Source organism: Daucus carota, chromosome 5, assembly GCF_001625215.2.
Source record: "Daucus carota subsp. sativus chromosome 5, DH1 v3.0, whole genome shotgun sequence".
Taxonomy (NCBI): domain Eukaryota; kingdom Viridiplantae; phylum Streptophyta; class Magnoliopsida; order Apiales; family Apiaceae; genus Daucus; species Daucus carota.
The window spans coordinates 42646569-42670880 of NC_030385.2; the positions used below are offsets into that span (position 1 = coordinate 42646569).

The 24312-nt window shown below is 35.5% G+C and overlaps 2 protein-coding genes and 1 pseudogene across 4 annotated transcripts; 1 reads left to right on the top strand and 2 right to left on the bottom strand.

Annotated features, from left to right (window-relative positions):
- Nucleotides 1-1868: 1868 nt before the first annotated feature.
- Nucleotides 1869-8980, top strand: LOC108222840 (probable pectin methyltransferase QUA2). Of its 2 annotated transcripts, XM_017396767.2 has the most exons (10): nt 1913-2202; nt 2566-2612; nt 2732-3459; nt 3558-3690; nt 4508-4748; nt 5877-6102; nt 6259-6434; nt 6676-6985; nt 7248-7386; nt 8379-8980. In XM_017396767.2, exons 3-10 carry the CDS (start codon nt 2741-2743, stop codon nt 8535-8537), a joined length of 2103 nt encoding a protein of 700 aa, XP_017252256.1. In that variant the 5' UTR covers nt 1913-2202; nt 2566-2612; nt 2732-2740; the 3' UTR covers nt 8538-8980. The 2 variants fall into 2 exon arrangements, with proteins under 2 accessions (XP_017252254.1, XP_017252256.1); XM_017396765.2 differs by lacking the exon at nt 2566-2612 and having other exon boundaries at nt 1869-2202.
- Nucleotides 8981-9613: 633 nt separating this feature from the next.
- LOC108222841 (uncharacterized) lies at nt 9614-13588 on the bottom strand. 2 transcript variants are annotated; one of them, XM_017396769.2, is made up of 5 exons: nt 13501-13588; nt 12891-13303; nt 10826-12149; nt 10593-10739; nt 9614-10318 (listed from the first exon to the last, which is right to left on the bottom strand). In XM_017396769.2, exons 2-5 carry the CDS (start codon nt 12942-12944, stop codon nt 9828-9830), a joined length of 2016 nt encoding a protein of 671 aa, XP_017252258.1. In that variant the 5' UTR covers nt 12945-13303; nt 13501-13588; the 3' UTR covers nt 9614-9827. The 2 variants fall into 2 exon arrangements, with proteins under 2 accessions (XP_017252258.1, XP_017252257.1); XM_017396768.2 differs by lacking the exon at nt 13501-13588 and having other exon boundaries at nt 12891-13340.
- A 2129-nt stretch (nt 13589-15717) lies between these two features.
- LOC108223546 (probable UDP-N-acetylglucosamine--peptide N-acetylglucosaminyltransferase SPINDLY) lies at nt 15718-24190 on the bottom strand (annotated as a pseudogene).
- Between the last annotated feature and the right edge of the window lie 122 nt (nt 24191-24312).

Here is a 24312-nt window from a genome sequence, read left to right on the forward strand (position 1 = left end):
AGATGTTAACAACCTACTTCCTCTGTCCCCTCATTTCTTTACGTTATTTTTTGGCACACTTTTCAATCTTCATTTAAAGTATAGTTCTATAATATATTTTTAATTTTTTTTTCTTTGAATAAAAATTTGATATATAAATTTTTATTAAAAAAAGAAAATTTTGAAAAAAAAATTATGAAAGAGCCTCAAAATGCGTGGAAACGTAAACTACCCGGAGGGACGGAGGGAGTAATATTTTGATGGCGAGAAGAAAAGAAAAAGACATTCAACAACCAACCCCACTGGAAACAAAGAAAGAGAACAAATGCAGAAAACACCCCATCTGTGATAAAGAACAAATTGTACATTTCATCTGTGTGACTGTGTGCCATTTTTTCAAGCCATAAATCTGCAGACTTGGATAAGTACATGCAACTAATGATTTCAAGGCTGGAGTTTTCAGCATTGGATTTTTGCAACTTGTAATTTAAATCGGAAAACCAAAAAATAATAAATTACCCACGAGGCGTCGTATTCTCTTGTTAGTTTGTTTCGACATTTATTGCAGGAGGTGGGGGCGGAGTGACGAGCCACTCTCAGCTCATTAAGCCTGGTGGTCTTATAATATTGCTTTCAAAACTCCTGCTGCTTTCCCATCTCTATCCAGCCGATCTGTAGTTTCGTATGTATACTTGCTTAACTCGACCTCTGAAACAATGAGAATTTGATAAATGAACATAAAATGAAATGGGATTTTACAAGATTCTGTGAGGTATGTTATAGTCTATTGATGGACATTGATCTCAGCTTTACATGAATTGGATATTCAAATAATTATTGGATAATTGGATATATATATATAGAGGCTGTTTGGCTGGTATTATTTTCAAAAATAAGTATTTTTTTTGAAAAAAAGCATATTAAATTATATTTTTATACTTTTTTTGAAATAATTTTTTATTTTTTTTAAGGAAAACAAAGTTAATTTTAAAATTTATTAGGAGAACAAGTGAGTCTTTTTCATATTTCTTTTTTTATTTGAAGCATATTTTACGTCCAATATATTTATATATTTTATGTAGTTTAAGGGAACACAAATTATTATTTATCATAATCAATTAGTAGAAAAATATAGATAATTCATATTCATAATATACAAAACAAGTACTATCACACCCGACAATTTCGGCGGAAACAGTGAAAGTGAAAAACTATAAGTATATGATTTCATTTAAATTCTCATGTCTCCCTTCACGGATCCGATCCACATCTCTCACTCCTTTCAAGTAATTTGTTTATAGAATTCAAGAATTAAAAGAAATTATAAAATACATTCAACCTGCTTCACTGCTGTGCTGCCACTAATTTTATTTCCAAATTCCGAAGTGAAAAATAGTACCACCAGTCCAAAACCAGTACTCCCTCTGTCTCAGTCATTTGTATACAAATGGCTGGGACACTGAAACCAAGAAAAGTGTAAAAAATGAGTAAAGTTAGATGAAAAGTGAGTATAGTGGTGGGACCCATTTATATTTAATAATAGAATTTAAGATAGTGGAGGAAAGTAGTGAGTGTAATAGTGTTTATATTATTATAGAATGGAGATAGTGGAGGAAAGTAGTGGGTGTAATAGTGTTTATATTATTATAAAATGGAGATAGTGGAAGAAAGTAGTTGGTGTAATCTTATTTTATATTATAAAAGTTACTACTTTTGGTATTTATATAATTGGTGGGACGTCTCAGAAAGAAAACTGTATACAATTCATTGGGACGGAGGGAGTAATAATCTAGGACTATCATTTGTGAAACAGTAAATCTTCATGTGAATTTACAATGTGTTCTGTCTAAAAACTGTGTTTAGATACATCGTATGTAAAGTGTAAACATAAATGTGTGTATAAATATGTTTTTTATGTCTTCTCATCATGGATGTTCAAGAGAGAAATACAGTATAAGCTCCCTTTCGATTGGATCCATTTTTCTTTCTTTATTTTTTTGCTTCTCTCTCTACATTCCCACTCTCTCTCTACCCAAATACGCGTCTAGCTCAAATCCCCTCGGTTTTGTTTGTTTGTTGCAAGAAGAGAGTTAAAAAAGACACAAACTTGTTTGAAGCTGAGCAAAGAAGATTCATTAAAAATGATGACCTTAATTTGAAAATTTCACTTGGAAATAGCCTCAAATTCAGGGCTTTCGCCTTACCCTCTTTCCTCATTTTAAGGTACTCTGCTAACTGATTTTATGATACTGTTTGTTGGGTCAATCTTGTTTATATATATGCACATAAAGATTCTATCTTTATTCAATTTTTGCTGATTTTTATTGTTTACTTTTGAAATTGGGTCCAAATTTCAAATGGGGTTTTGCTGATCAGTGTGATTACTAATGGGGTTTTTGTGTTCTTGAATTTGAGGTTTGTGTGAGTGAAAGAGACCTCATTTTAACTGTCTGCCTCCTTTATTTACTATTTAGGATGTTATACTTTTCTGACTGCTAATAATTGATTCTTTTTTACCATTTTTGATTTAAAGATCTGAACTTGATTGTATTTGTCTTTAACTATTTTGATGCTGTATCTGTTTAGGATTTGGTGGTGGTAGTGTGGGTTTGTGTGGAGGACCAGACATTTAAGTACGGATCTTATGTTGAACAATCCCATTATCTTTTTGTGGTCATGTTTGAGCTTTTAGGCTGAAATTTGTAAGAGGGTCTCATGGCAAATTTATGATTTGGTTTGTGTGGGCTTGTAGGTTGGGAAAATGTCAAGGCCACTCCATCGGGGTGTATCTGGTGGTGGAAGATTATCGGGGAGCAATAATGACTTGTGGACTGACTCTCAGATGAAAGATAGTACAGATAAAGATGACATTGACAAAAGTCGTCTCCGTTCTGATCAATCCTTTTTGTCTCTTAAATTTCCTTTTCGGCTACCTTTTCAAGATAATTCCCCTTCTAAAATCAGTGTTGGTGAGAATGGTTTTATATCTGATCAGTTCAGTCCTGCAAGTATGAGGAACCGCCATAAATTGATTTTGCTTTTTCTCAAGATTAGTTTAGCTGCAATTGTAATACTTGCTCTTACTGGCTCATTTTGGTGGACAATATCCATTAGTATTGCATCAAGAGGTCAGATATTTCATGGATATAGACGACTTCAGGAGCAACTTGTGTCAGATTTGTTGGAAATTGGAGAGCTTTCTAGTGGTACTGCAAGATTCAAAGAACTGGATTTTTGTTCTGATGAGTCAGAAAATTATGTTCCTTGCTTTAATGTTACCATGAATCTTGACTTGGGCTTTCCCAAAGGTGAAGAAAATGACCGTCATTGTGGATCTTCGTCCTTGCAAAATTGCCTGGTGCTTCCGCCTGCCAATTACAAAATTCCATTGAGGTGGCCTACTGGACAAGATGTCATCTGGGTTTCAAACGTTCAGATTACTGCACAGGAGGTACTTTCCTCTGGAAGTTTGACAAAACGGTGAGTAAACCGCTGATTTGTATCATTATTAGGGATAAAATAGTCTTTTTCTTCACAATTTAATATAATTGATTAATTTTAACTTCATTGGACTGCAGGATGATGATGCTAGACGAGGACCAGATATCTTTTAGATCTGCATCTCCAATGTTTGATGGTGTTGAGGACTACTCTCATCAAATTGCAGAAATGATCGGTCTCAGAAATGAATCTAACTTTTTACAGGCTGGGGTAAGTCACCTGAGTTTACTTCTTGAAATCTATTTGGACGGAAAATTTTTCTTTTTTTGTAGCTTATCATTTACATGCTTTTTGAGCTTCGCCGTTACTAGACTTTGTGATGAAACAGTAGGTGCTTTTAAAGTTAAAAACATGATATTGATGTACAGATGTTTTAATTTTATGACTTGCCTGAACTCTGCAACCCTGCTACTGTGCTACACTATGCATTGTAAATCATGTTAAAAACTTGTAATCAGTTTAAACATTTGACAGGAAATCTGATCATCCAGACAGATTTTATCTATATCTTGATTCACTTACCATCAACTTTTCCAGAAAGGATCTGTGGAAAAAAAAAAAAAAAAAAAACTTTTCCAGAAAGGAAATTAGTTTAAACATTTTATCTATAACTATGAGCACCATCAGTGCGTTTGTTAATTTGGAAGTGAATAGCGGTCACCCCCCCCCCCGAAACACAATCGCAGGTATGCACATGCCTAATAGGTACCGCTATTAAAGTCAATTTTCAATGCTGATGTATAAATTTTTAATGCTATGCATCTCTCTCGCTCTATATATATGTATGTATATCTAGCTATGCATGTACATATTAGCACTAAATTGATGCTAGAATGAAATAAATGATTTGTTTGATGCAATTTAATTTATGAAATTGCTAAAAATGTGACACGAACATATTCATCTGATCGTTTGTTGTTCATTTTTTGATCTAGCCAACTGTTGAAAACGTGAAGCGTTGAAGTTTCATGCATATGTAGTTTGATGGGTCTTTGCAATTATATGACACGTTTCCTGTGGTTATCAGGTTAGAACTATTCTGGATATAGGATGTGGTTATGGTAGTTTCGGAGCACATCTTTTCTCGAAACAGCTATTGACGATGTGCCTTGCGGAGTTTGAGGCTTCAGGCAGTCAGGTTCAACTAACTCTAGAAAGAGGTCTTCCAGGGATGCTTGGTTCTTTAACTTCGAAACAGTTTCCTTATCCGTCACTCTCTTTTGACATGATACATTGTGCTCGTTGTGGCATTGACTGGGATAAGAAAGGTATACATAACATGCAATGTAATAAGCACATTGTTAGGTGCATATATGCAATTAGAATAGTAAGTAAAAAACATTCCTCCTATATAGCACTATTGGGGTTGCTATTTGCATAAAGAATTATCCTCACAAAAAGTTACTGGAAAGACATAACAAAAAACAACAGATCTTTTTGCTACTATATTAAGAAAGTAATGGTGGATACTCTCATATATGCTGGACATGATGTTTTATGATATATTTGGTATGATTCAAAGATGTCTTCTGCCATATATATGTAGCATAGAAATTTTTAAATAAACTTGAAAGACCGTAAGCAGTGAAACATATGCATCAGTGTTAAGAAAACACAGAAAAGATGTTTGAGCTGATTTGTAAGTAGTTCGAAGAAACTTTAGTACATCAAAATGACTTGTAATCTTATTGCGGAGAATAAAATTTTTCACCCTTTTTTTTTCTTGCACGCGGTCTCATAAATCTTGGGTTGGGGGATATTATCAAATTGAAAAATAATAGGGCTTAATAAAAAAAATTTAAAACTCAATGTCATCCAAGAATCCGATGTCTGGTACTGTCTCCCATTATCAAGTTCTTAAATTAGTAAAGTCTGATATCATTTGTTTTACTTATTTTGCCCCAACCTTGCATGCTGATAAGCTATTTGGTGGGATGGAAGATAGTCCGTATGGATATACATGTCATTGCAGTCAAGTTATAAAATTGTCATAGTCAAGTGCATTCTCCCAGAATTTCTCTTGTAATTATAGAAAAGACCAGAACATGCATATTCCTGTAGTTGCTTTTGCAGGATAACATACTTGTATATATACTCTTGTCTAGGTGGGATGCAGTAAACACGCTAATGCTAATTGAGCACTAGTTCCGCTACTCAGTTTGATGTTGTCTCCCTTACTGCGTCAAATTCAAAACTAGTTCATATTTTAGTTTACTAGTCCGTCAGAAAACAATGACTATTCTCTCTCAGAGTTGCCTGATTAAAACATAATAAGCTATCCACGTCATATGGTTGAAAGTAATGACATCTTTTTTTTCCATGGTCTTTGGGTAAAAATGAAGTCCACTTCTTTTAGATGCTTTAGTGAAAACTTTTTGTTATTGGTTGTGTTACAGATGGTATTCTTCTGATTGAAGTTGACCGGGTCTTGCGTCCTGGAGGATACTTTGTATGGACATCACCGATCACTAATACACAGGGATTCCTTCGAAATAAAGAGAATGAAAAACGCTGGAATATTGTCCAAAATTTTGCCTCAGGTCTTTGCTGGGACATGTTATCACAACAAGATGAAACTGCTGTATGGAAAAAGACTAGCCTGAAGAAATGTTATGCTTCTAGGTGAGGCTAACTTGATTCATAGTCTTTTCAAGTCATGTTCACATCTTTATGAATTGTCTCTATTTTATTCTTTTTGCCAAGTTAAACCTTTATGACATCATGAACTCTGAGTTGCAAGGAAATGGGAATGTCTGATGAATTGGTTATTATGTCTAGGAAATCCGGTTTCGGTCCTCCTCTATGCAGTAAGCGCCATGATATTGAAACTCCTTATTATAGTCTGCTTCAAACGTGCATAGGGGGAACACAGAGCCGCAGATGGGTTTCCATTGAAGATAGGGCGCCATGGCCTGCTAGGTCTAATTTGCAATCCAATGAAATTCAAATTTATGGTAATTGCTGAGTTTTTAAAATAATAATAATTCTGTATTGGTTTTTTATTAAATTATTATTAATATTTATTTATGATCGTGTTACACTGTGAGCATGCTTATAGCTTCCTGTTGTTTAAACATAAGGAGTTAAAGTTTGTATGAATTAGAAAAATAGTTGGGCATCAGAGCTGGAATCTGAGGCCTAAGCACATGCGCGTCTTTACTTTCACATGTATTAAAAGTTTTCATTGTTATTCAGGTCTGGGTCTACATTCAGAGGATTTTGCTGCGGACGCTCTAAATTGGGATTCTGCAGTCAAAAACTTTTGGTCTCTACTTTCACCCTTGATATTTTCGGATCATCCCAAGAGACCTGGTGATGAGGATCCTTCTCCGCCATATAACATGGTCAGGAATGTGTTAGACATGAATGCCCGTCTTGGCGGTTTTAATTCTGCTCTGTTAGAAGCAGGGAAATCTGTTTGGGTCATGAATGTAGTGCCAACAACTGGACAAAACTACCTTCCCCTCATCCTTGATAGAGGATTTGTTGGTGTGCTGCATGACTGGTAACCCAAATTTCTATCACAGTAAAATTGTTGTGTGTGTTTTGGGTCTCCATTTTCTTTTCTTATCTTTTTTTGGGAGGGGGGGCTGGGCTATTGTTTAAAAAATATAAAGAAGAAATGCATATTAAGTGGAGCTGGAAACAAGGAAAAACAAAATAAGAGATCTTATATTATGTGAGAGATATTTAATGGAATTGAATTATCAATTTGTTTTTGTGTATAGTGTAACGTGATTTATATTGTTAAACCTTTAATCTGTTAGGTGTGAAGCTTTTCCATCTTACCCGAGGACCTATGATATGGTTCATGCTGAAGGACTTTTATCTCTTGAAACTGCACAAAAGCGAAGATGCTCGATGCTAGATTTGTTTTCTGAGATTGATCGTTTACTTAGACCGGAGGTATTATAGATTTACTCTTGTCACACTGGTATTTTTGACATGCACTAAAGTAGGAATGTCAAAAGGGGAGAAGCACTTTAGTTGCGTTTAATTGATGATACTTGTTAGTATATTTTATACAGTTACTTGCTAAATATACTTATTTCAAATTAGCTTGCCCTGAAACAGAATTATCCTCCTGATTTTATGAAACAAGAAAAGATCATTCTTGTAAAATAGAATTACATGTATATGCTTGTCTGAAATTTACTTTCAAGCAGAAAATTAACTGTGACCAGAGTTGATAAATACCTTAATGAATATGAGAGGGTTAAGGGCCTTGTAATTATATACGGTATTTCAGATTGTTTAATACTTGCAATGCACCTGTGAAACAATATTAAGGTACTGTTTGGGGTTGCTGTTGCAGACAGCAACAACAGCTTTTTGCTGAAAAGCAGCTGCTAGCAGCTTTTCCGAACAGCAGCTTTTAGCTGAAAAGCTGCTGTTAGAAAAAGCAGGTCCTCCGATGCTTTTGGAAAAAGCTGCTTTTTAGCTTTTGCAGAATGCTGTTATAGATTTCATTATAAAACCTCACCAAAAACATTAATTTTTTTATATTATAACTCAAAATAAGTAAATATCAAAAAATAACCAAACAGTTATCTGATTTCTACAACAGCACTTATTTTACCAGCATTTTTTCTGACAGCTGCAATTTTTAACAGCACTCCCAAACAGTGTAGGTCATACTAATAGGCCCAGATGACAATTAGAACTGAACTCACTGCAGCCTTAATGTCATTGCAAGCTCTTACAAACAGTATGCATAAATTAAATATGGAATTCTTTTATGAATTATCTAGGCGTTCTTTTTGCAAATTGCTTGTTATCTTTATAGTGTCGCCATACGTCTAAAGCTTCTAAATAATTTGCTTAAATTTTCGGAAGCAAGAGATTATGCATGTATTCCCTTATGATACATCTGCTTAACATCCATGGCCTGTTTTCAGGGGTGGGTGATATTACGTGACACAACTTTACTGATTGAATCAGCCAGATCCCTGGCACCGCTCTTGAAATGGGATGCTCGGGTTGTTGAGATTGAGAGTAACAGTGATGAGAGACTACTAGTTTGCCAGAAACCCTTCTTCAAGAGACTAGCAAACTGAGGTGTACACGAAAAGAAAGCACAAAATGTAGATGAAATTTTCATATTCGTTTGTATGGATCTAAAGTAAAGAGTCGTAAAGTTCCACCGCTACAGGGTGTTGCAATAGAAAGTTTTGAAGTGAAAGCTGAAAGAAGAGAAATGGTTCATCAGGTAGAACCGACACAACCTATGGAACCGTAAGGTGTACATAGGGCCATGTAATTACACAAGTGAAGCACAGGGCAGGAAAGAGAAGTATAGGACTACACATTACAACATTTTCCTTGTGATCTATCTTCATAAACTATACAACCACATTACAAGTAGATTCAAAAGCTGTTTACAGAAGATGCAATGCCTATATATCTTTTAGTACATCAACAGCTTCTGAAACATTTTCACATTCTCATTATATATAGCTAAGCATGAAATTACTGAGAATACATGCTTTTTTGCCACTTATGCCATATTTGTTTTGCTGAATTACAGTCTAAGATTAGAATTCATGCATTATGACTTCTTCTTTTTTATAACGATCCTTGCTTGAGTTTGAATCTTAAATATAACACAAAGAGCCTGATGGTGGTTTCGTGCAATGTATGTAATCTTCAATGACAAAGACAAGTCTCAGCTGTCTTAAGTCTCCATAGAAGAAGTCATTATCTAATCACAACTGAATGAGTTGGTGCTGATAAATCATCAGCATTTCAAATGTGTCTTCTTAACTTATTGCTCCAAGGACATGCAATGGGCCTTGCTACAAGGATTCATCTGCCTTGTCCATAGGCAACTCCAAATTGTATTTAAGTCACCGACTCAACAACATGGGACATGGCCCTTCTTACATTTCAGCCATGCCCATGTGCACTACAACATTTCAATCTTGATATCGTGTTCAATACATGAACTGTAATATTCATTATATTTCCTTACAGACATTAGTGCTCAATACATTAACTTGGTATGTTCATCTTTTTCTTAATCACCCTTCATATTTTCGACAACATTTTCTAGAACAGGGCAATTATGTGCTCAGCAAGTCCTAGTGTTGGAGTATCTAAAAGCAAGGGTATCGATGATATATACTCCAGGGCATTTTCAGAATCATAAAATTGAAATCCGGATTCTTCTGCAATTGCTCATTTCACAAATATTGTGCTCTTAGCAAGCTGAGTGAGGTCATCTAAATTCCGCAAAAAAAAAAGAAGAAGGAATAAATATTAATAAGACGGAAAAAATACCGTTAACTTGCCTTCAGTTCTCACTGGAGTTCATACCGGGAAACATCAATTATTTTGAAGACGTGCCATTATTTTGTCTGTAGAGAAGAAAGTTGGTGGGTTCGGCTCTTCAACCTGTGCTTACTTTTCCGTGTTACAACTGCATTCCTCTTGGGGCTACTAACAGAAGATACACCTTGGCTCTTCTTCACGGCTCTTCTACGGATGCCTTTATCACTGCTTCCAAGTGCAGCTCTGGCAATAGATTCAGCAGCTATCTCCCTTGCCTTCTGTGGATTAATGGGCTGCTTGTTCAGGTAAGCTAGCTTTGGCAAAAGGCTGCAAACTGCTTTGCGCAACTGGTCATCACTTATATTGTTATGGATCGGATTCCCCAACAGATTTAGGGCAAGCAGGGAGTTGTAGTTGGCCACGATTTGCCCAAGAGCTTTTGTTGTGGTTATCTTGTTGAAACTTAAATCCAAGATCGTAAGCTTTGAAAGCCTATGCAATCCCTCAACGTCGCTTATCTTGTTCCCCGCAAGGTAGAGCTCTTTTATCAGTGTACAGTTGGACAATCCTAATACATAATGTGGGGAGTTCAGTTAGGCATGAAGAAGTTATCACAAACAGTGCACAGTTAGACAATCCTAATACAAATTGTGGGGAGCAGCTCCATTAGGCATGAAGAAGTTATCACAATTATGTTGTATCGCGAATTCGTTGTTTTTACTTCTAATCACTGCTCTTTTATACACTTTATAACTCTAAACTATCAGTTCTATCTTTCCAAAAATGTATTTTAGTTTTTAGATAACAATTACAACTCAAGAACATATCCCAAAGAAAGATACCTTGCCCAATTCGAGATATTTTGTTGTAACTGAGATCAAGGTGTCTCAACCGAGTAAGCTCTTTAAGGCCTTCAATTGTGCTCAATTTATTTCTGGACAAGTTGAGAGTGTGAAGTCCTTTCGGCAGAGAACCTGAACTTATACGAACTGCAAGATAAAAAGACAAAATGATCATTCGTCTATCAAGCTATAAACAACTGAAATACTCGATGAAATGTTAAGTTTGCACCCACCTATGTGGTTCGCAGATAAATTGACAGATCGAAGACTAGAGAAGCGCCAAATAGCGGGAATAACCTGTAAGCCTATACCAGACATGTGAGCAACTGTTGAGGAAGAATTCAATGATTGTATAACACTGTTGGCATGTGCGATATGCTCAGGAAGATTCAAATCCTGACTTCGAGGTAAGTGAGACGTTTTTGCTGGTAATTTACTAGATTCAGGAGAGGGTGGAAAGCTGTTTCCATCCTCAGGTAGAGCACCATCATCCACTACACATGGTGATTCACCAGAAAGATCTTTCACCCATTCGTCTACGCGGGCCATTGAGGATGAAGAACCTGAAGCGAAAGCAACCCACTGATTTTCCGGCAATGAACCAGATATTCGACGAATCTTATTCCAACTGTGGTTGTCATTATCCTTATCCCAACTCTGGTTGTCATCATCCTCATCGCCTTTGCTAAAGGTAAATGAGTTACCTGAGCCAAACCTTGTGCCCCTGTTCGGTTCATACGTGTCTGAGGAGTACCCACCTTGTTGGTTTAATGGGGGCTTATCGGGAAGCTGTTTTGCTGTCCACGGTTCATGAAGGTTTCTGTGGCTCCACAGGAACAATTTCCACCACAATCTTCTGCTCCTCGAGGGTAAGATTTGGCTTGAAGAGCACTTTTTGAGCATTACTTTATCAGCACTTCGGTGAGTCATTACAGAGTTAGGGCTGCCAAGACTTCGTGGATGAGCAACCCCCGTCATTCTTTTGGTTACTCTTTGCATTTCTTCGAAAGACTGAGATTTCGAAAGAGGCATGCTATCAGGAATCTTTTTCAACACATCACTTGTTTCCAGATTAGAGCACGAGCGCTTGAGCTTTGGAGATGCCCAAACTTCAGCTTTTGCAGTCCCTGGATCACTGACATGTCCACTGAGAATCATGTCAGCCTCGTTCTCAGCCTCCTTCTCTATTACACTGTCGACTGGATCACTTGACTCATTATTAAATGAATTATAAGCATTAAACTTGACCAATTGATCATTTTCTCCTCTGGACTTAACGAAACCTCCGTTATCATAAAATTCCCTCTTCAAAGTAACATTGTCATCATGTTCATACTCAGCTTCACCTTCATAAGCCACATCTTCCACTTCGCCTCCAATGGGACTATCATAACTCGCTACCTTAACATTATAACTAGAACTTTTTGCAATGGCGAAAGGTACCAATATATTATAAGAACTTGATTTTTCCTCACTAGTCTCTGCCAGTGGCTCAAATTTTATTGGCAAAGATTCCAACTCCTTGTCTTCAAGATTGATTAAAGATTTCTCATCTGCCTGAGGAAAAACAATCAGTAAGGGCATGGTGGCACTCCATGAAATATATACTTTCTTCACACCAAACTAAGATTAATTAACATTTTTATTCATTTCAAATATAGAGATTCATTTATACAAATTACAAGTAACATACAAAATTTATATGTTGCACTACTGCTCCTCAACTAAAGCGCTAGGATCATTTCTTTGACCATTTAAGCTGCTTCAATCATTAAAGGATCAGATTCACATCCAATTAGAAGAAACAAAAAGCTGATTCTATTAGGCCCTTTTTCTGAACACCTCAAGGTTTTAGGAGAGTTTGTTACTTAACATGTTATCAAAACCCACATTGGAAGAAGTCTCGAGTTTGATTTCTCCGATCCCTAATATTCTCATAATTAATTTTGGACACTAATGTAAATAAAACTCTAAAATGACGGACTCCTGGTGATCCACTCTCGACCCAAAAATGGGATTTCAGTGAAGGGAGATTGTTAACATACACTATATGATCCTATTAAACCTTCCTCTTACCACCTTTAGGTTTTAGAACCTAATATTACATGTACAAGTGAATTGAGTAGTATTGCATCATGTTTTTTCCCTTTTAGCTAGTTTCAAATGAAAGTTAGCAAAGATACAAGTGCACCAAGATTTGTGGCTTAGGAAAGCTGGAAACTAAGTCAAATTCTAAAGAAGAGAGTACCTACAAAATCGAAACCAAAAAGACTATTTCATGGACATAAGGGTTCTTACCTTGTCTCTTTTCTTCCTACCAACAAGTGCAGAGAGGCAACCAAACTTGACCATGATCAGGCTCCCAATTCACAACTACTGCTTCACTAATAGCAAGTTAAGAATGCAAAAACACACAAGTTTTCGGTCTCGATATTAGGTCACTTCCAATACCAACAGGTGCAAGAGATGACACCACTGAGCTTTAAATTGGACAAAAGATTATAACTTTATGAACTCCAGAGAAGTTTAAACAAGACCAACATTAGCCATAATCAATGGGCTGGTGCCAAATTAATCGAAAACCCAAAACTGAAGTTTGGGCACATTTTATTGCAACCCCCTTAGCCCAACTGCAGGAATTTTCTACAGGGTAGGCCAGAATGATGATAGTGCAGCTTCTCACCAGAAGCTCCTAGAAAACAAAGTTTCTGCTGCATAAAGCCAAATTAACAATCTAAGTTAAAGATTCTGTGGATCATCCATTAAGCTAAAAGTAAGATAAATAAGCTTAAGTTGTGCAATCCAACTAAAGAACTTTATAGAGTGGAAACTTATGTAAGAAATTTAAAGAAAATTATAATCAGAGCTTGATAAATTTGAAAATGAAGGGTGTTAATGATTAACTAACCTGCTGTATGTGGTAGCAAATGTTCAGTAAGATTGATAGATTCCAGAAAGACTTTACTTGTGGATCCGTAGATATATTAGGACATGTACATACTCCCTCCGTCCCAGTCATTAGTATACATTGGGGGACGGGGGCGCGGCACGGACTTTAATGCTTCAATATAGTATAGTTCTGTAAATTATTTTTAAGATTTTCTTTTTTTTATAAAAGTATAACATTTATATTTTTATACAAAAAAAAAAAATCTTAAAAATAAATTGTGGAACTATGTTTTATAAGAGCCTTAAAAAGCGTGTCGAGCAGTGAAAAAGAAACGTATACAATTGACTGGGACAGAGGGAGTATAAAGATACAAACACAAGGAGACAAAGGGGGTTAGTGCTACCTGCACAAAATTGGGTACAGAATTTTGCACAAAATGATGTGACAACTGAGGTGGGAAGTTTTAATTGGCACTATTAATGCATATACAGGGGGCCCATTTCAATTAAAAGTTGACACATACTCATTATGTGAATGTTTTTGTACTCAATTCTGTGACTCCAGCATTTTCCGTATATCTTTAGTTTATGGTTGCTGGCTGAGGTTTTAGAACCTGCCTGGATGACATGAATCATGAGATAATTTCCAATGTTAATCAAACATCTTTTTCTTTAATGATTTTTCTTAATATTTGAAATTAGCAACTTAAATAAATTTATCAAAAAACAATTGTACGGTTTAAAATTCAGAATTTTAAGTAAAAAAATAAATAATTGAAACTAAATTTGTTTAAAACAAATTATTTAATATCATTTTTATATTTAGAATTCGTTTAATAGTGATATTTGTATGTAACAGATTGAAACAACGGATTTAGATATAACATATCAATTTTAAAAAAAATAGAATTATATTTTGATGGAATCCTAAAAAACATCAAATTTATATTCAATTTTTTTTCTTAAAAACTATTATAGAATTATAATTTTGAAAAAAATTAGAAAAAATCTTTAAAACATATTAAAAATAATGTATAAAATTTAAAGATAGAGTAGAGAGGGAGTATATATTTAGACAAGTCAGATGTCAGGTAGGCAGGGCATTTTTCCAAAAGAAAAAACGAAATTTATTCGAGAATGGGGGATACGGCCAGAGATACACGGAAAGAACGCGGTGTAGACCCACATTTTAATAATGCATGTGTATTTTTTATGCGTGTACGGGAGGAGTACAACAATACATTTTATTTTCGTTTCTTTGCAACGGATCTTTTGGTCCTCCCTCGCCAAGATGATCTCTACTAAATTTCTGTGGTTCTAGTATTTTATATTACTCGATTGTCCACATATTTTGTTCAGGAATCTTAATTATCAGAAGCGATATATATTCTAGTCGTCGTCAATTCTATTTACTATTTTATATGCTCGTTTGTTACGCATTGTTTTCAAGTCATCTTCAGGTCTTTTATTAGTTAAAGAAACTAGTCAGTTTGGCTTGTTTTGTGTTTCTCTTATTTTACTATATCTCTTTTTTATTATTTTTACACATATATATCCTTTTCACAGCATTATATTATAGTAGGAAACGCAGCATCCAAGCTGTTATATCTCATTTTCAGAATCTGTCCGAGGGATTCACTTCGTTTTTAATTTAAACAGGAATACTGCTTGCTGCTGTACTTAACATTTGAGCATCTCCAACCAGGAGAAACCCTTAGGTAAAAATCTAGGTGGCTTATTATGATTAAAAACTATAGCCAATGTTCACAAAAAAGAGCACTCCAACCATGGTGAGCCCTTGTCTATAATTATAGTCATCCCCCTATGGATGACTATATTTGTCGAACCACTACATATCTGTAGTGAACTCCACGTCATCTCCCGCAATCTATTTTCCTCCTTCCCGCTGATTATATATAAATTATTACCATATTAAACTGATATATTCTATTTATAACAATCTAAATATTAATAACATACTATTTTTAAATTATAGTCAACCAATATAGCCAATATCATTGAAGCACAATGTCTTACAGGTTCAGCAAATTTTACATAATATCTTACAGGTCCAATTCAACCAACGATTATAGCCAACGTCATTGGAGATGCTCTCATGCAACTACCTCCTGTATTTCCTACCAAAGTCGGAGAAATTCGATAATATGTTGGTATAGTCGGCTGAACTCCGAAAACTATGATAAAATGCAGTTTGAAACGGAGAGTAAACCATCGATGGCACTCCTCAGTAGGTCACTGAAGAGGAAGAGACTAACATAACCATAACAAGAAAGAGTGAACACACTAATTTTATGAATCACCAACCATGCTCAGTAAAACCGAAAGTTCTTGTATATTTTACAAAGTACAAACCACCTAATCTAAGGAAAGAAATGCGAAGGCATGATCAATACAAACATGTATTAAATATTCTTTACTTGACAGAACTTCTATTTCCTACTGAGACGACTGGAGTACTACCAGAATCCTATCCCGTAGAGAATTAAGCGTGTGTAAGAATTGTTGCCACCATATCCAAACCCCGGCATATATTACAGGATGCTTGATTCCTGACTCAGGATGATATGCATAGCAGAGAATGGACAACAAATTAGTAAGAATACGAAGAACATAAATTCAGCATAACCATCATAAGATAATTAGCGTAGCAGAGATCCAAACTATAAAAAAAAACATCGACAATCATAAGAAATACTGTATTTTATTAAAAAGTGCATAATAAATATTGTCACTTCATTCACGAAGATTTGTACTGAGCGCCTCCCCACCACAGCTTCGGTTTGCTTATCAGTCAAATGTGCCCTTTTAACTGAAGATCCATCACATGAATAGCTTTCCACCAATCCTTCGATTCTCTTCTCTCATTCCACTGATGATCTCCTTCACATGTTCCTTTATATCCCTTATCTTCACTATTGAATAACCAGACGCCTCTCACGAAAGAGGCACATAATCGTGAATACAATAATTAATAATCTTGTGTTTCTTCCTTATCAATGGTTGCCTTGTTTTGTTATGCCTCACCACCCTCCACACCATTCATTCACGAAGATTTGTACTGAGCGCCTCCCCACCACAGCTTCGGTTTGCTTATCAGTCAAATGTGCCCTTTTAACTGAAGATCCATCACATGAATAGCTTTCCACCAATCCTTCGATTCTCTTCTCTCATTCCACTGATGATCTCCTTCACATGTTCCTTTATATCCCTTATCTTCACTATTGAATAACCAGACGCCTCTCACGAAAGAGGCACATAATCGTGAATACAATAATTAATAATCTTGTGTTTCTTCCTTATCAATGGTTGCCTTGTTTTGTTATGCCTCACCACCCTCCTCATTCCCACTCTCCACTATCTTACGATTGATAAGAATTCGAAAAATAAAAGGACTAAGATGCTTAACAGGGATGGACATACTGTTGGAAAATCAACAAGGGTTTGAGGAGTTAGATATGGACAGTGGGAATGAGGAGGGTGGTGAGGCTGCACAAAACAAGACAACCACTGACAAGGAAGAATCATAGGATTACTGGTTATTGTATTCACGATTATATGCCTCTTTCGTCAGAGGCGCCTCGTTATTCAACAGTGAAGATAACGGATATGAAGGAACACGTGAATGAGATGATTAGTGGGATGAGATACAGAAGGCAAGAGAACTGGAGGATGGGTGAAAAGCTATTCATGTGATTGATCTTCTGTTGAAAGTTAAAGAGGGCACATTTGATCAATAAGCAAACCGAAGCTACGGTTGAGGCACTCAATAAAAATCTCTGTGGATGAGTTAACAATATTAATTATGCAATTCTTAATAAAATACAGTATGTTTTTTTGATACTGTTGATGTTTTTTATATTTTGGATCTCTGCTATGCTAATTATCCTTTAATGGTTACGTTGTATTTATGTTGTTTGTATTCATATAAATTTTGCTGTCCATTCTCTGCATTTACAATTATTATTACCCTGATGAATGTACACTGGGTGTATGTGCACACCACTTTGTTTTTGTTTAAAGTAAATAACCATAATCCATTGAATAGGCTACGAAGAATCATATATGATACCTTAAGTCATGCCTTATTGAGCATCTCATCCAATTTTCTGAACGACCATGGGTCCATGGCAAATTTTGGTGTATCCCAATACCGAATTTTGAATCAGAACTGAATTCTAAAATTTTAAAAAGAAATCAATAGAAAAGATAGGAAACGGGCTAGCTAACAAGGAAGGAAGTTTATTTTTGAAAATAAATAGAAAAACAAGGATATCGGTTCTTAGAGTAGAACATATAGAAATATTAAATAGATTCTAGCTCTATAGGCAGATATGGGTTCGAATTTAAGAAAATAAAGAATACTTGTTGTTCTGAAGAATTTGGCATTGCTGACACCCGAGGGGTAAAGATTAGGATCATAATAAAATGCTATGCATTTTATTTTCAATTTTGCCCAAGGAGGGGATCCGCTTCTTATAGAATAACTTGCCAAAGAACAGTTAAAAAAAAAATTAGCCTTGGGTACCTGAACAGGTGCAGGTTTGCTAGCCATCATTCCCAGCTTATTATTGGCAGTGTGACCAGTTAATTCTACTAAGATGTCAGCCTTGTCTTCTCTAACCATGCTTGCAACATTCTTCTCATCAACCCCTTATTTATCTCTCCAGGTTCTTCCCTTTCTCAGGAGTCTGTCTCTATATCTATTAGTTTTCGCATCTGCCTGTACATCATAGATAAAAATTTATGTGACTGTTTTTTAATACGCAGCACTTTGGTTTTTCAACAAGCTTTCAACAGTAACCAAAAAAACCCTAAACATAGATAATACAGTATGTACTTGGAAATTTAAAGGCAGACATATTTCAGTAAATCCATCTAAAACTGAAGTACCTTCACAACTGCAGGAGATATGATACCTTCATAAATGTTTGCTATGCAGGAGATGGCATATATAAAAAACTCGGGCAGGGAAAATCTTTAGAGGATGTCAAAGACCTATATCCCACAGAGTCACAACAAAGCAAGCAGCAACTACCAGATTAAATACCTACCCCGCATTACGAGAATCAGCATCTATCTTTAGGCATTGCTCATAAGATTCTATAGACAAAGTTATATCACCCGCATCTCTGTACAGAACCCCTGCACATGCCAGAAATAAAATGACCAACAACAAACATCATAATTTATAAGTATCATTGCTAAATAATGATATTTGGCTCATGCCGCGCTTCAAAGTTCTAATGAAGTAGATAACAGTTCAATAAGGAAACATTTTACATTTTGTGAGGAAAAGAAATTAATATACCCTCAACTTTAATTTAGGCATGTAATTGTATAGGATGGAATGATGGATCAATGGTATTTCTCGATATTTGGAAGGTCATATATATAAACGATAAAATATTGTAGAACAGCCTAAATAAGATGCATTTTGCGAACACAAAAAAAGTACCCCAGTAGAACTTGAAGACAGCTGCAGGATGAATACAACTCAAATCTAAACACCTTGCCGAAAATTTTTCCTGGCAATATTTTTGAATAAAACTTGGCAATATGAGTTCCGGCAACTGAATGAACTCATATGATGCTTTACCTTATATTTTCTGTGTACTATTTAGTACTAATCAACAAAATCATCATTTAAGAACTTATATACCCATTATATTTTCATGCTAGGAGAATTTTCCTTAAATAGCAACAAAGCTAGGCTAAAAATAACTCATCATCCCTAATAACTGTAGTGTCGATAAACAGGACTAGGTACAGGCTAGAAGACAGTAACATTTACGACTTTATACAGGATGCCTATGGAGAGAAGAAATAGATATAGACCTAAGTTGTTATATGCTTCGGCATATGTTGGGTTTGCAACAATAGCTTTTTCTATCATACACGCAGCAGCATCCATTTTACCCTACATGAAGTCAATATTATCATCAAATTTTCAACATATGGTCATCCAAAATGCATGTAAAGAGTCTATAAATACTGACCTGGACAGTAAAAACTACTCCAAGATTGTTCAATAACTGAGAAAAGTTCAGTTTGATTGATAAAGCCAGCTGCAGAGTTAAACAGCAGAAAAACGAATACTAATGCATCCACTTAAGTAAAGATGATTGAAAAAAACTGAATATTAGGTGTTAGAAATACCTTATAACATTCAACAGCTTTATCAAGATTGTCACCCAAGATTGTTGCATGCCTCCGCACAGTGAGGGTTGAAGTGGAAAGAAAGTTCGTAAAACACAATTGCCTACATATGAAACGATTATCTCATCATCGTGAGGGTTAAGTGGAAAGAAAGTTCGTAAAACACAATTGCCTACATATGAAACGATTATCTCATCATCTTAGAACATATAAAATATCTGACCTGGAAAAAACTAAATGAAGCTCACTGGATGAGTATAGAATAGTTAAGGAAAATTATTGGACCAAAATGTAAAAAGTAATATGAAAAATTCAGAGTTCTCCTGACACAATAGAATTTTTGACAGTAAAATGGTATCAAAGCGGAAATCCCAAGTCCAGGCTCGTAATCCCAATACTCCTAAATATAGATTTGGACACTAAGGTTTCTTTTCGCCCAAAGATGGCTCCTAGTGATCCACTCTGCAGTTTCAAAAATAGTCTTTTGAGTGAGGGGAGTGTTAAAGAACATATGATCCATTTAATTCATCACCCTAACACCTAAAGGCTTAAAGTAATAGGAGAGCAGCCAACTTATCAAACAGTACTTGAGAAAGCTACATACAGAAGGAATTTAATTTTTCAGAAAGACACTAAAACCAAGTCAATATATATTAACACGAAAGAGAATGAAAATGGACCAATATATCAATTCACTGTCACATACCATGTCGAACTTCAACATTTCACCATATGCAACTCCTAGATTGTACATAGCATCCGCATAATGCCAATTATGGTACAGAGCTTTCTTGTAATATGCAACGCCTTGGTTAATATCACCCTCTAATTTAACCTGAGTGGAAGTATCAACATTCAACAGTCCCAATTCAGTTTATAAAACTGTTAAAGCAGATAAGAAAGCCTGTTAAGATTCCTTCAATTTTGCTATCACATAACTGAAACATAAGAAATTAGTAAATAAGGAGCAGATCAAGTTATGTATGGTCCCCAATATTGGTTCCCAACTCTGCGTGTGAGTGTGTTAATACGGGTACATGTATCTATCCCTCCTGATATAAGCTATCAAACTTTTGGACATACATGACATCAAAGTAATTACTACTCCCGTTCTTTATTATTTGTCCCTTTGACATGCACTGTGTTTTAGGTGAACATAAAACATATGAAGACGTGAAATATATTTATTGATTCTTTTTTTTGAATTAAAATTTAGACATTTTACTTTAATTCTAAAAAAAATGTACAAAGATGTTATATTTAACCCAGTTCTTTATTAGTTGCAAAAATGGAATGGACAAATAATAAGGAACAGAGGTAGTAGTATTCAAGATTTACATTTCATACAGACACACAACATGCATAAAGGCAGCAAAAAAACAAAAGAGTAAAGAATATTGGGAGTTTGCAATGATGTATCTGCAGTATGTTCGATCTCACAATACAGTACGATTGATTTAATGAGTTTGCCCAAAGAAATGCAAGGAAGATGAGGGTTCCAACAGGAAATTGTCTAAACCATTGGCTGTAATAAGACTAAACCCATCTATACAAATTATGTCAGATGTCAACTTTTAGGTAAAAGATACTCCTATTAAATACACGTATTTACTAATTATTAATAACAAAGGTTACATGTTCAAAAAAACTGCAAGCTTTTGTAGGCAAAAGATATTATATATACATATCTACTTATTTAGTTCTTGAATTCTAAGCAAATGATGAAACCCACCTTTGTGCCTAAATCTTTCGATGCAATTGCCATCTTATTTTTTGCAATCTCAAAGTTTGGAGAAATAGCTAGACACCTGAAAAATAAAACAGTAAAACAAATAAGTACAAGCAGCATTAACTAGATTTTAAGTACCAGAAAGAGCCATATATGAATAAAAAACAAAGATCCAAATAAATTAAGAAACCTCTCATAACAAGCAACGGCAGATTCCAACTCTCCCCGGTTTTAAAAGATGACACCCATATTGCAATATGCTTCTGCATACGTGGGCCTTCCCAGTGCGGCCTTTTTATAGCAATTCAGGGCCGTGTCATATTTCAAAATCTCAGAATAAACCACTCCAAGGTTATAATATGCAGGCTGCAAGAAACTCGGCCCGTCATAATAAAACTTTTAAGAATGTTATACACACTCACAAACATACATGACACACATCCTCTTTTCAGAAAGCGAAAGAGAAAAAAACTTGCCGCATAATGCTCATTTATCTTGATAGCATCATAATACTTTTGGATTCCCTCCTGGGTGTTACCAGCAAACAGATGGTACCGAGATCTGTTAGCACTACTGCTAGGCACTCTGCGGCAGGTTTGTAGGCAGAATCTGCATTCAAAGCCTTCTCAAATGACTGCATCAAGGAAAAAGACAGCTACGAATGAACTTCAAAAGTACAATAAAAGGTACAATTAATTTATCAATAAGCACACTTCTATAAGTTTAAATCATGGTCATTTACTGCTCGGGTAACATACCTCAGCAATTTCAAAGGACTAAGATTATAGGCATAAAGGTTCTTAGCATAAGTAATCATCTGAATAAGGATAAGAATTATTAGGTATGAATTAATTGTTCGTGTTATTGACAAAGTGATGCCAGATCTAACGTGTGCAACATATTGGAGCTCCTTCTACAAGCTTAACCACCATCCAAGTTCATGAACAATTAAAATATAATCATATGAAAGAACACACTGTTTTTGGCTATTGATAAGCAGAGGAACTCGTCTAAGGTACAAGATAAAAAATATAATTTATACAGTTAACTTCTTAAATATACAGTAAGAGGACAACATAACAGCTACAAGCATACCTCAGCAGCCTCCACCAGACGACCTTCATCTTTGTATAGAATACCACAATGAGTGAGGGCACAAGCATTTTGGGGGTCCAGCTTGATAGCTTCTGAAAAACTTTCAAAAGAGAGTCTTCCCATATTCTGCATCTGCAGGCAAATCCCTTTGCCAATATGAGCCTCAACATTTTCACTATCCTTTTCCACCACTCTCTCATAGATTTTGAGAGCGTCAACAAATTTATTCCTAGAGCGAAGAACATTGGCGTAAGAGAGGGCATCCTTCCCCTCAAATTTTTTTCTCTGTGTGACTAATGCAACCTGGGGTTTCTTGGGCAGTGGAAGGCAGTCCTTTCAAGAAGCCATTATCCCCTATATTCTGCTCTTTGTCACTGCTAACATCCTGCTCAGTCCTAGCCATCTGCTTTACACTGAATATTCAAAATGGAAGAGGCAGAATGATGCAATAATATGTACATATTATTACAAATGGGGCAGTTGTTAACATAAAAAAGATCAAGGCAATGACAACTTAGCCAACCCCCACAAATATTATCGCCATTTTGTGCGCAATTATGACATTATTGCTCATCCCCTTCTTAACAATTTGTTCACGAAAGGGGAATTGGTTGGTCCACCTAGACCCAAAAAAAATTTGATCAGCTGAAGATGGCTATGACAAAAAAATTAGTGTTGCGTATACAGAGGCTTTGTGGCCAATATGGATGCAGGTCGGAGCCATTTAAATGCAACAGGCAGTCGTTAACATACTTTGGCAAGGCATTTTCCATCTGTGCTATGGTTTATCCACATACGACAGAGAACTTATGATTATGGCAGTGGTATGGTTTATCCACATACGACAAAGAACTTATGGTTATGGCAATGATGATGGCAGTCAAAAAGTGGCGACGATACTTGTTTAGCTGCCTTAAATAACAAAAACATATCATGACATCACTGAGAACCTAAATCACAACTTTGATGCAACAGAAGTGGTCAATTAATTTGTTCAAGTTCGATGACACCATTGTTTACAAAAGTATCATGAATACATGACTAAATTGTTGTTATGGCAAAATCCTTTATCATGACTGGATGGGGGCAACTGGGGACAAGTGATCGAGTCTTAGGAAATTACAGTGGTCACTGTACAGTGGAAGCGGAAGTTAAAAGCCTCGTGGCCAATATACGCGGTTTTCAATTTAATAAGAAGCCTAGCATAGATGGCAACTTGCTGGATTGTGATTGGAAGACCATGAGTTAGGGCAGGCATTTCGATGCCTCATCTTCAGAATTAATGTCGGTATCAGGGTCAAAAAACCATAAATCTACTTATTAATTAATTCAAATACTACTTAATATAGTAGTAATTCTAATGTCGGTAATAATGTTCTCTTCCCTGATCTCTCCGCTATTCCTCTTTCTTTATAGACTTGCAGTATATCAATTACAATCAAAAAACGCCATTAGAATTACTATAATAATTCACTCAACTGTTACATACGATGCCAAACAGAAACCAATGTACATATAACCGAAACAAACAACACGAAGAAAACTATCATATAAAATCATAGTGTAAACACAGAAATTCTAACACAATTAGTAATTACGAGAAAACTGAAACTCGGACAAGTAGCAAGTAAAATACCGACGAAACTGTAATAATCGAACATCAGAACCAAGGTATCCAATATACAGAAAAAGACTTTAAGTAAGTGGTGTTTACCTGTTGTGTCGCTGGACAAGAGAAAGAAGACAGAAGTACTGATATTTATATGATCTACGCGTTTAGGACGTGTATATTTTTTTTGTGGAATACTGAAATTGGACTTCTGAAAAGTT